Below are 12,092 nucleotides of genomic sequence, written 5' to 3'. Positions count from 1 at the left end.
CAACACCACTCACCTGGCCAGGCAGTGCTGGAGCGTGGCTGTGGGCTGTTGAATCGGGAAGGCCCGCTCTGCCCCAGCTCCAGGGCTGGGCACCGCACCACTGCACCCGGTCTGGACTGCTGGGGCCACCTGCAATTTTCCCAGTTGGCTGAGGACAGGGAGCTGCTGGGGCAAGAGGCAGGAGTAACTGCCGGAGGGGTGGGAGCAGCGCGGGAAGCCCCCATGGAACAGCTGGCCGCCTCTGTAGCTGCTCCCCCCGCCTGTCCAGTCCATGCAATAGGCCCTGGGAGTTCCGTACCAGCGAGTGAGAACTGGGAGCCCTTGTTCCCTGGAGGTCTCGCCTGCTGCGTATCTACCTGGCTTTGCCTGGTTTGCTGGGTGGGGGCAGAGAGTCGGACCCCTGGTACTGCCTCCCTTTAAACATTGTCTCCAGGGTCCACTGAGGCGTGCTTAAGCTCTTGTTTTGCTCTCGCTGCCACCTTCCTGCTCGTGCTCCTGACCAGCAGCTGCCTTCTCTTTGCGCCCTTCTCTTCCTGAACTGGGGAGCCCTGAGCACTGGGCATATCTTCATGGTTAATATAAAGCAGGCAGGCCTCACTTTGCATAAGAAACAGGATTAGGGAGTTCATGGCTGTACAAGCTATTAAAATTCTCCTCTGCATTTTTGTGGTATCTGTGACATGAACTGAAGTGACATGACTTCAGGGGGCTGGAAAATTGTCTGCCAGTCGCTCCTCAGCTCAGCGGGGGGAGAAGCACCAACCTCGGCTCCCCGCAGGTCCCCCCCTCCCTCCACTTGCTTTGCTTTGCTTATTTTATGAGCAGGTGTGGAAACCTCGCTCAGAACATCCTGCCTGAATGGTTTGCTCCTCTGCAGACTTCCAGGTCAGGCGCAAAGAGCTGGGGTGGGTTAGTCTGATGTGTGTGTTCTGCAGCAGCAGGGAGGGAAAGCTATTTGGATTTTCTGGCGCGAGTACCAGAATCTCTCGTGTTTTCATTACAGGTTGCTTCACTTGTACCCTTCTTTATTTCCGGTTATCTTTGGGCAGAGGCAAACGTTACCTCCGTTATGTGGAAATCATGATATCTGTGGACACCGTTTTGAGTGAAAAATTAGGGAAATAGATCACTGCCACATTCACACGTCCTGTGGAGCCATCACGAGGAGCAGTGCCCAAAAGATGCTTCCCATTTCTGCACAAAATGGCCGCCTCGGGGCACCCCGAAGCTCGGGCAGAGGCCCGAGAGCAGCTCCTGGCTTGCTGCGGCTCCAGAGGGGCGGGCGTGAGGGAGGACAGGCTGCAGGCCTCTGGGCTAGTCCTTTGCCCAGAGCCCTCCTAAGCAGCGTGATCAGGCTCAGCCGCCGCCACCCGTGCGCTCTCACATAAGGCGCAGAGCCTCCTGCTGCCCGTCAGCTGGCAACAGGCCCCCCCAGAAGAGCAGCTGGATGCCTCCCCTGCTCGTCGGACCTGCCCACCTGCTGCTTCGGCGCTCCCCGGCTGGGCTGCACCCCGCAGAGACCGCAGCGCTGGAGGTGATCCTGCAGGCAGGCATCGTGCGCAGCTTCGCGCTGCGGGGCCTGGCCTCCCTTGACTTAATGGTGGCCTTCCAGGTAGCAGGAAATGGATAGCTTGGATCAGCAGGGCCTTCCGCTTTCTTGTGCACGTGGCCAGCTGGCAGGTCAGGTTAAGCTCATTCCCTTTTAGGTTAACGTTTTGCAGCCGGACTCATTTCGAAGCCCTGCTCTCAATTAGTACGCTTCCTGCGGTGCGTGAGAAATGCGGGCGGGGAGTGATTTGCCCGGTCGGAGGCGCCTGCTTCTGAGCCACGGGGCGGGCGGCTTGGAAGGACTCTGGCCTCCCCTCTTTTCTGTTCCGTCTGTCCTGTGGGCAGCCGTTTTGGCTTGCTGTGAAGGCATCTGCCCCTCGCCAGCATGGTGCTTCACCTGGGCAGATGTACAAATGAACTTCAGATCTTATCCGCTTGTTTTGCCGTTCGTTACCAGTGAATGCAGCTTTTTCTGCAGTGTTACTTGGAATCAGATTTAGCGCCGAGCATTCTTTATCCAGTTATTCCAAGAAGACTATTGCTTTGCATTTGAAAGAGCTTTTATCATCCGTGGCTATGAAAGTGTAGTTTTTGATCTGAGATTAGTGAAGGTTTTAAGGTACTTCACACAGTGTGTTTGTTTCTTCTTTTCTTCTCTCCTCCCGTGGGTAGCAGCTTTTGAAAGGCATTTCTGTTGAGGAAATAAAAGGCAAATTTCCTGGAGAACCTATGCAGGTCCTCATATAATCTTAGAATCGGAAGTAGCCTGAAGGTCTTTTTGTATGCCATAAAGCAGACCCTCCAAAGTCAGCATCCCCCAACCATTCAGACCCACAGCAGTGGGGCCTGCGGGACCTGTGGGTCACTGCGGCGTCTCTGTTCCGCCACTCCAGGCACGCCAGGCGGATGTGCAGCATTTCCCCCAGCCGGTCGTGTGTGGCAAGCCGAGGGGGCCTGCGGCAGCGGACAGCAAGCTGCCTGGGGTCCCTCGGCGGTGGGGGGGGCCTGGCTTACTGTCCCCGGTGTGACCAGTGCTCCCACAGCCCCGTCACATGGTGGATGGCGGGGAGGGGAGGCGCCGCCGTAGCCGGTTCCCCCCTGCAGTCGTGCGAACCGGGCCACTGTGGGTCAGCTCGCGTGTCACGATGAGAAGCCCTGCTGGGTCGCAGCCCAGGACCTGGCACGCTCTGCCTCCCGCTTGCCCCCAGCGGGGGCGCCAGGGCCTGCGTAACACAACACGTCTGCACTGTCGCTGGGGCAGCAGCCCCCACCCCCCCACACCCTTCCTTTCTCTTGTCTTGTGAGGCACCTGTGCTGCCCTCTTGCCGTATCTTGTCGGAAAGCTGCCTCTTGGCTAAGGGTGAGGCGGCTGAAGGCGCGACAGGCACAGGTGGGCCTGTCGTGAGCGGAGCCAGCTGGAGCCAGGGGTCGGACTAGATGCCCGGGAGGCCCCTTCCGACTCGCTCTGTCTCTGTGTTTCTATCTTCTTTCTTGATGAACACTGGAAAGGGCCCCCTGGGTGGCTTCCCAGAGCCAGAGGTGGGAATCGCTCTAAATTGGTGTCCTGCAGCAGCGGGGAGTGGACCTGGTGGCCTCCATGAACCCTTTCAGATCTTCTGTCCTATGATTCCTAGCACAGCCACATGCGAAGGCTTGGTTGATTTACCTCTGAGTAAGAACGTGTGGCCCCAGCTCTCCCCGCTGCTCCTTTTCGCGCCCCATGGATGGGCAGGGCATTAAAAAAGAAAAGTCAGAGGCCAGTCACACATGCGTGCGCAGCCTTGCTCCCTGTGCGCTCTCCTCCCGTGCTTTGGGACTGGGACTTCTCAGACTGTGGAAGGGGTCATCTTCCCCCCAGAAGAAAAATGTAATGTAATCATATTATTAACGTAATTATATGATTTGTCTGTCAACTTTTGACTAAGGAACAACACTTAAGGTGACTTACCATATATAAGTAAAACTTGATGCAGTAATAATAAAACAAAGACATTAAACACAATGACAAACAACGCTAACAATGTGAGCACGGCATCCAACCCAGCAGACCGACTGGCACCCCAAACCCCGTTGGAATAAGGAGGCCTCTGCCTGCTGGCAGAAGGAGCCAGCCTAGCCTCCTGTGGCACGGAGTTCCTCCGGGTGTAGCCCTGGAGGAGGCTGTGTCGACCCCGGGCCGCCTTCAGATGGCTCCAGGCCCAAAGGAGGACCTTTTGCGCTGGCTCAGGTGAAGCGATGAGCAGAACATGCACCGAGAACTTGTGTGGCTAGAGAGCATGCTCTTGTTTGGCTTTTCAGGCCGCTGGCCTCCCTTTGCAAGGCTGCGGTGCATTTGTTCAATTACAGGCACTTGTTCAGGGGCTGCCATGGTGGAGGACCCATCCCGCGAGACGCCCTCCCTCAGTGACCGGTCGCTGCAGGGGAGTCTGGGAATCTGGGCCCACGGGATTCGCCAGCTGAACGGGCCTAGGCAGGTCCTTGGAGGATGAGTCTGTGAGTGGCTCTTAGCCAGGATCCTAGGATGGCAGCTCCCGCTCAGAGGCAGCACATGGCAGCTGGAGAAGGGGATGGCCTTGGGACCCTGCAGAGGGGCTTCCCAGAGGCAGAGCCCGTGGCCAGAGGCTGCCCTCCTGGCCCCGTGGCAGTACCGTATGATTAATGGAAGCGGACTAACGTAGCCAGGCTTTTCGGCAGCACCCTCTCCGGCGGTTGTCCCACTTGAAGAGCCTGCAGGGGAGGCAAGCCATGTACCTGGCCGGGGTGGGTAGGGCAGACGATCACCGTTAAAAGGAATATTTTGTGGAATTGTTGTTTTTGTTAATTTCCCCCGCTCCTCTTTCGTTCAAAGAAGGTGTTTCTTAACCTCTGGGTTTTGCTGAATGCTCAGTTTAGGCGAAGGGGTGTCCCAGTATGTTTAAGTATCTCAGCCCATAAGTTGCACTGCCAAAAGGCTCCCCAGAGGAAGAGAAGGGTCTGAGTCGGGGCCGGCCGGCCGGCCTGGGAAGAGCTCCCCAAGACACCTCCATCCTGCAAGGCGTGTGATCAGAGAGAAAGAGAAGGGAAACTTCATAGCACATGAGGCCGGTTGGGTTAGGAAATGGGATGCCAGCATGTATTTCATTTCTGAGCTGCCGAATAGCCAGAGCTCTCGGGGTGGTTCACAACCACCAGGGCGTGCTATTTGGAGGGAAGGGGCAGCTGGCAGAGACACCTGCAGGAGGAGCATGGGAATCCAAGCCCTGCAGAGCTGCCACCGTGGTGCCATGTTGAACCGACACGGGTCCCATGGTGCGTCCCCATCCGCCTCCTCTGGGGCAAAGCAAACCGGGCTCCTGAATTCCCTGGGGATTGAAAGGGAAGACTCGAGGAAATGAAGAAATAGAAGTTACCATGCCAGGACGGCGGCTTCATGTCGCGTTTCCTTGCACCGTCCACTGTTGTGAGAAACATCCTCGTACCAACGGCGCCTCAGAAATAAAGCAGCTCATCCTTGCTCTGGCCTGATGGTCAAAATCGGCTCCCACCTATCCAGAAGCTTTGGTTGGCTGGCATGTTTCTTTTTAATTAGTGGGCTAAATAGTACATTAATTAAAATATAATTAAAATGATCACAAACCTAAATGTGTGCTCTAAGTTACTGCTTGGACATCTGGCTTTCGTTCCTCCCCATTCTCTTCTACGGTTCTTCGGTATCACTGCTGCGCATTATGTGCAAAGCGCATGAAAAGCTCTGAGTGTGTGGAGGAGGGAACGGCTTGGCTCTGGACGAAGACTTGACACTCGTTGAAGGCTCACTCATTAAATTCCCACGTTCCACCCCCACACGCTCATACCCTTTCCTTCGAGCGGAGCACAGCATCTATTCTGCCTGAGCTGGCCTCCTTCCTTTTGCTTTTTTGTGGGTGGCGGTTTGGGGTGGGGGGGAAATGCGACTGAACGCACTCTGCTGGATTGGCGTGTGTGTGCGTGCACGTGTGCGTGAGTGTGTGTTTTCATTCTCTCGGTGAGCTGGAAGCCACCACGGGCGATGTATTGCTTGACGATTCCTGGCACTGCGTGTCCATTAGTTCTCGTAATTGAGTTCCACCAGAATATATGGCGCAAGTTTGTTTGCTGCTGCTTTTGTAAGAAAAGAATTATTTTGAACTTTAGCAACTCTGTGGGGAGTGGAGGCTTCAAGGCACAGGCTGCTTTAAATACCAGCTTCCCCTGTTGTAGGCAGTAAAATACTTTGCAGAGACTAATCCATCAGTGTCTTTGTTATCCATTTAATACTAGAGATGTGTAGAAGCACTAATTTTGTTTTTGCTCTCTGTCACTGCCTTGTTCGTTAGGCATTAGTTAACTTAATGGTAACTTTGGTTCCTTCTCACTTTCTTTTAATGTATTTAGTTTGAGTTTTTGTCTGGCCCATAAGTACAGTATTATAATGTCATGCCTAATGAAATAAGCAGTAAGTGCTTCATTTAGGACAGCATAAAAGGAATTGGCTTGACGCTGGAACAATAACAAACAGCATGTTTTTTTAAGGCTCTTCTGTTAGTTTGCTTCCAACTTTGGGTAACAAGAGTGTTTCCAGCTACTTTCTGTTGAAAACGTGCTGCTACTTTTAATGGATGTTCAAGTACGGCACCATATTACCTTTTTCAATTTAATTACATGCCCCATTAAAATGAGCCACTGATCTATCAAAATGAAATATAGTGAAAAAAGCCTCGTGCTTTGTGTTTTCACCATTTCTATCATGGGGTCTTGCGAGAGCTCAACTTGGTATAAATTAGATGTGACTCGGAAACCTCTGAAGAAGCAGAAGAGCAAAACTGTGGCGTGAGTGGAAAGACAAGAACGTCTTGCGAAGTCTAGATTGCCACTTACGAGTGCGACTTGCCCTCATATTTCCCCTCCAAGGAATTTGCTGACTGAGTTACCGCACACACAGGCTTGTGGCTTGATGAGGAGTCCTTTAAGACAAACCAAAGCAAGTGGATGAATAACTAAGTGATTACAGATAATAGCAGACATGGTAATGAATTCCTTTGCTTAACGCAGAAACCAGCAAGGGCGTTGCCTCCATTCCGACCCGTGAGCACCTCTCACCTCCCCGTCCGTTCGCTTGGGTCAGGTGCGCTGTAACTTGCATGTAGTGAGGGGGAAGGTGGGCTGTGGCCGGGTGTCTCCAGTGCTCCAGGCCAAAGAGGTGAACCACGTGGTGTCAGCTCGCTCTCCTTTTTTCTGTGGCAGACTGTCCCTAAACCCATCGCGCTGGAGCCCTGCTTTGGCAACAGAGCTGCTGTCCTCTCAGTATTTGTGAGGTTGCCGAGGGGCCTCGGAGGGATCCCCCCGCCGGGGCAATCAGGTAAGCAGCCGCGGTGCTCACACAGCACAGTCCTGGCGTCCTCTCGGGGCAGCTCTGGGGGCAACCGACGCCTTCCCTGGCACGGCCATATTTGGGGCCCTGGTTCAGCTTTGTCCGTGGACATCCCCGGAGACAAGCATGCAACGGCTGAGCTGGATAGCTGGCATGCCGCGCCCCCAGCGCAGTGCGGCAGGCATCCACAGCCACGCCTCAGTGGGGACCCTCGGGGCTGGGGCAGACTCAGCCCGTCTGTCGCCCCAAGTGGCCACGGCCCTCTCCCCAGTTCCCCGGCCTTCGCAGAGGCTTCCTTGCTCTGAAGGGCTGGGCTGGGCTGGTTGCGCCGCCAACTAAAATATGCCGCACCCCCTCTGCGCCTGAGCACCCGCCACCAGAGCGCACCTGACGCTGAGTGGAGCCCCTGGGTGGAGCCCCGTCCTGTGAGGTACACAATTGTTGCGGATACATCCTCTGGTGTGGGGAGTAGGCAGACATCCAGGGTGTTTGGGTATCTTCCTTATCACCTGTGATACCAAACCATCTTCCCATTACAGAGTCGTTCTCCAATGCCTCGCCCCAGTTTTTTTTTTTTTTTAATGCACTAAAAGGCAATTGTGGTAGTGCTTGGCGGCGAGGGGGGGTATCTCACAACCCCTTCTAGTATAGAGTCGGTCCTGCACAGCCTCGGGATAGACGCAGGCCCGGCCTGTCCCCCTGCGGAGCAGTCAGTGCAGAGCACGCTGTCCCCGAGACGAGCGCGAGCCGCGTCCCGGGTGGCGCCTGGCACCCCCAAGCCGCGCTGGGAGGAGGGCACTCAGCTCCTCGTGGACGTGGAGCACCGTCTGTGGAAGCAGCCGGGTGGCTTGCCCTGGAGCTGTGTCACCCCAGAAGGCCCTTCGTTCCCCTTCAGGAAGCGGGCACTCCCCCTGGGCTGCCCCTGGAGGTGGTGCCTTGCTTTTTCGGAAAGCCTCATCTCTGAGAGCGGCTGGCCGGCTCCCACTGCATGCAGGGACCCAGTGGGCCAGAGAGGGCCGAGTGCACGAGACAGAAACTTCCCAGGGCCCCCAGCTGGCCAGATTTATTTATTTATTTGTTTGTTTAAAACATTTCTATGCCGCCCCCATCGCAACAAAGCCTTGGGGCGGCTCTCAAAAATGTGGCCTGCTTGTGCCATAATCCAGCACTCCTTTTTCTCCAGGTCTGGCGGTAGCCAGCGCTTTGGTGGACATTTCACAGCAGATGCCGATCGCCTACAAAGAAAAATCAGGAGCCGCACGGAATCGCAAACAGCAGCCTCCAGCCCAGCCCGGGACCTGTATTTGATGCACGGACATCAGAACTGCCCGTTTCGGGTTTTAAAAACAAGGGAGGGTGAGGAGACAGACTAAACCATTGCAAAGCTCAAGGAGACCTCGGAGCACCCGGGCGTGGCTTCCGGAGTGCCCAGCCCTTCCCCTCAGCACCGTCTTAGCTGGCTTCTTTGGTCATCTACTCCATCCTGGGTTTGCCGCTCCATTGTACCGTATGGCTCCACGGTTTTTGTTGCTCTCCTCTGTCCAGTTAAAGGCCATTTATTGCAAGTCCGTTAGCATCTGCCTCCCCCTGTGAAGGCCGACGGGAACTGGGAAGAGCCACGTGAGGACAAAGGACTCTTGGCTTTTATATGTGGAAAGTGCTTTGTGGTACTCGATTTTTTTTCTAGGTCGTACAAGAAACAATGCAGCACTTAACAGATAATTTTCTGCCCTCAGCAGTTAAACTCTAGGATTTAAGGAGAAGCTAACTGAATTTTCTCCGGGATCCTGATGTTATGAACATTCTATTTATTTCTTTCTTACGTAGAGCTCTCTTCCAAACACAATATATTCCTTCTTTTGGGGTTATGTTCGTAGCTTTATTTTCATTCCCGAAGTCAGTGGTGGAGTTCAGTGGGGTTGGAGGTTCTCTGTTGCTTCACCTGCACCTTCTTTCCCAGGAGGATTACGTTGTTTCAGGGAGATTCCTGCAGTGGTGATTATATGTCCAGGTGTTCCAAAGTTTTAAATAGAACCGGGGAGCATGGGATTGGCGCAGCCGGGCGCTCCCATAACCACATCCCTCTTCCCACTCTGGGCACTCGTGGCCTTTTCGGTTCTGCATGCATCTGCCAGTGCAGAGCCTGTTTCAGGCTGACGGGAGGCTGATCGTGCGACGGAGGGAGTGCAGTGCAGTCCCTCGTTGACCCCTTTCTGCAAGGAGTGATTCTCAGACCCATAGGAAGGGCACTTCCTGCATTCTGGAGATGTGCTTCCAGGAACTGCTTCTCTGCCCATACCGATGAAGAACCCCTCGCGTCAGGCAAGCGAACGTGCAGGCTCCGTGCGCCTACGGCCCGGAGAGAAGCTGGCAGGCTGAGCTGTGGCTCTCCGCAGTCCCTCTTGGGCCTTCAGTCTGTGTCGCGAGCAATACTGATGCAGCTTCCTGTCGGACCTACTAGGGTGCCTTTGATGGGACAGGCTTCCGTTGATTCGTCCTTGATCCGTCCTGGGAAGTTCGCACTGTGGCATGGTCTGGATGAAGATCGGAAGGGAAGTGAGGCTGCACTGGCCGGCGGGGAGAGAAGCGAGGTCCCGGAGACCCCAGAGCATCTGCGTTGCATCGCAGAATCAGCACTCAGGTTTCCTTGTTCTTAACACCTCTGGAGTTCCCTCTGAGAAGCGTCCGTGTGTGTGTCTGGAGGAGAGCAACGCAGCTTCCAGGAGGAAATGAGAGCTGCAGAGGTGCCCCGTGTTGCTTCAACTGTGTTCAGCTTGCCAACGAAGCCTTGGCGATTGCCGGACAGCGCAGGCCCTTCTGCTCCATAAGGAGGTCTCGTGAGTCGTTCCATGAGCCGTAGCAAGAACTGTACCGCAACCGCATTCGTGTCCTCCGATGGATCGGGGCTGTACGGGAGCCTCGCTGCACATGCGTGGATCCGTCAAGGCTGCCCTGTCCCCGCCGCGCTGGTTCTGCTCCCGGCCAGTGGCTGCCCCCACTGGAAAAGCCCTGGGCAACTGAGGGTCCTGCCCAGCCTGGACACTCCTGGAGCAGGGCAGCTGCCATCTCTGGCGGACAGAACTGCATTATGCTGTCTATGGGACCGCCATCCCACCCCCTTGCTCACTTCGCACCTGCACGCAGACTCTCACAGAAGCACACAGGGCCAGCTCCCTGGGCCCCTACACCCCAGAGGGATGTGTGTTCCTCCACCAGCCGCAGCTGTTACCTGGGGCGGAGAAAGGCCCTAAGGATCATGTCGTGATTTGGAGGAGAGATCGTTGTGTGAGGGGGGAGCCGTTTTTTCTGAAGGCATGAGGGCCCCACGTCGCTCCCTCCAAGGCGTCATCCTGCAGGAACGTCCGCCGCTTCCACCTTCATTCCTGAATGCAGACCAGTATTACAGCTGTCTTTTGAGTGGGTTGTGAGGGAGGGCAGAATGGGCCGACACGGATTTCGTAGTCTTGTTTGGGGGGGGGGGCGGCCCTGGGGTTTTGCTACTGGAACAGCCAAATTCTTTGCATCTCTTAACAAAAGCGTGGTGAGTGACCAAAGCTCCTGCTTTTGGGTGGCCTGTGCAGAAGGGTTGCAGCTGTGCGTTTTCCAAGATCTTCACTTAGCGAACCCCACAGAACCAGCATCTCTCTGCTTTTTTCCAGTGAGTTTCCTTAAACCTGCACATGCCCTTGCCAAGCTGGGGGTGGTGGGAATGTTTCTTTTAAATCCTCCTTTAGTCTTGAAAGGAATGCACAGAATTACCCGAGTTTTTCCTGAAAAGGATTTGACATCTCTTCACTCATGACCATGAACTGCTGACCATGAAAAAGAACCGGGTGCTTGAAATACCTCAGTTTCCTTGCCTTGGACCAGCTCTGGCGGTTTTTCAGCAGGGAACAGAGCCTAGAGGTGCCACGGTTTGGGCGACGCAGGAGTTATGAACCAGGCCGGCCAGCTTCACGCTCTCCGCGCTCCCGTGGGGCCTGATTCCCCCTTCCTGGACCATCAGCTGTTTGGTCTGTTCAAGGAGGCCTGAGTATAGCTTCTTTTGAACACTCAGGAGCAAGGGGGGTGTCATGAGGTTTTCTTCCTCCCCCCACCAACTCAGCTGGAACGGGAACTCCCAGTCCCTTCAGCGATGAATGTGTCACCCCCCACCCACCCTTGAGATTTGCACTTTGCTCCAGTCGTGGGAGGCAGGCAGAATTAATCCAGCCCTCGGGCAGAGCGGAAGAGCAGCATCTGGGGGCACCCGTCGTTCAGAGGCCCCTGGTGTTCGCTCTGCTGGACTCAGAGCCTGCCTCATGGGCCCCTCAGCCAGACGGTTTCATCTCCCCCTCAGAGGTCGGATGCCGGCTTGGTGGCTGGGGTGGAGGCCCATGAGCTTGCACAACGCGGCTGTTGATTCACCCCCCAACCATCGGGGTCTTTAAACAGCCACCTTCTCTTGTACCTGCTGATGATCCGTCAGTTTAAAAAAATGGCAGTGCTGCCTTGGCGTTTGCACATGAGAGTTCAAGAGCCACATGCGACATTTCGAGAGCGCCTCGTGCCTGCATTTTGGGTGCATTCAGGACAGCGGATGGGCTCCGTCTTGCTCTGTCAGGAGCGCATGTCCGAGTGTCAGTGCTGCCGCGCTTTCAAGCTGCCTGCTTATCGGAGCTCCTGGCAGACTGCAGAGTGGAGCAGAGGGGGCATCCTGTTGTAACTGTGCCCACATTCACAAGCCCAGAAGCATGTCCCGCGCAAGCAAGCGACCCCGGCCCAGTGGGATTTGCCCTTGGGGAAGTGTGCTACCCGAATGGACTCGCTCTGGGCCTTCTGTCAGCGCTCGTGCCATTTAGCGGATGCTGCCGGCAGGAGGGCCGAGGTGCATTTGAAAAGGGGTGGCCAAGCGGGGCTTAGAAGGTGTGAGGCTCCGGAGGCAGCTGGGTTTGGGGTCCCTGCAGGAACGCGCCTTGTACCTGGAGAGGACGTGGCCTTGCTCATTGGCGTGGCTTGCTGGCTTTTCCCCCTCCATTGCACATTTACTCTGGCAAGCGTGGCCAGTCTGGAAGTCAGGTGCCATTCGGGTGCTGGTCAGAAACTGGTGCGCCAGCTGGGCGGGGTGTCCTCGGTAATGTCGTTGGCACACCCTCCCGAGATGTCAGGCCAAAAAAGTGCCACATCGCAGAGGCCA

General features: G+C 55.5%; 1 protein-coding gene across 1 annotated transcript in view; it reads left to right on the top strand.

Annotated features, from left to right (window-relative positions):
• The window catches only part of ATRN (attractin), a 146,255-nt gene extending 137,471 nt beyond the window's left edge, over positions 1-8,784 (top strand). The window contains exons 28-29 of the mRNA XM_044428469.1: positions 6,790-6,904; positions 8,100-8,784. Coding sequence (XP_044284404.1) covers positions 6,790-6,904; positions 8,100-8,224 — 240 coding nt within the window. The 3' untranslated portion in view covers positions 8,225-8,784. The remainder of the gene's footprint in view (positions 1-6,789; positions 6,905-8,099) is intronic.
• The last annotated feature ends 3,308 nt before the right edge of the window (positions 8,785-12,092 follow it).

Source organism: Varanus komodoensis, unplaced genomic scaffold, assembly GCF_004798865.1.
Source record: "Varanus komodoensis strain SLA01 unplaced genomic scaffold, ASM479886v1 scaffold2, whole genome shotgun sequence".
Taxonomy (NCBI): Eukaryota; Metazoa; Chordata; class Lepidosauria; order Squamata; family Varanidae; genus Varanus; species Varanus komodoensis.
The sequence above is the reverse complement of the archived record's forward strand: the minus strand, read 5'-3'. Positions and strand labels throughout refer to the sequence as shown.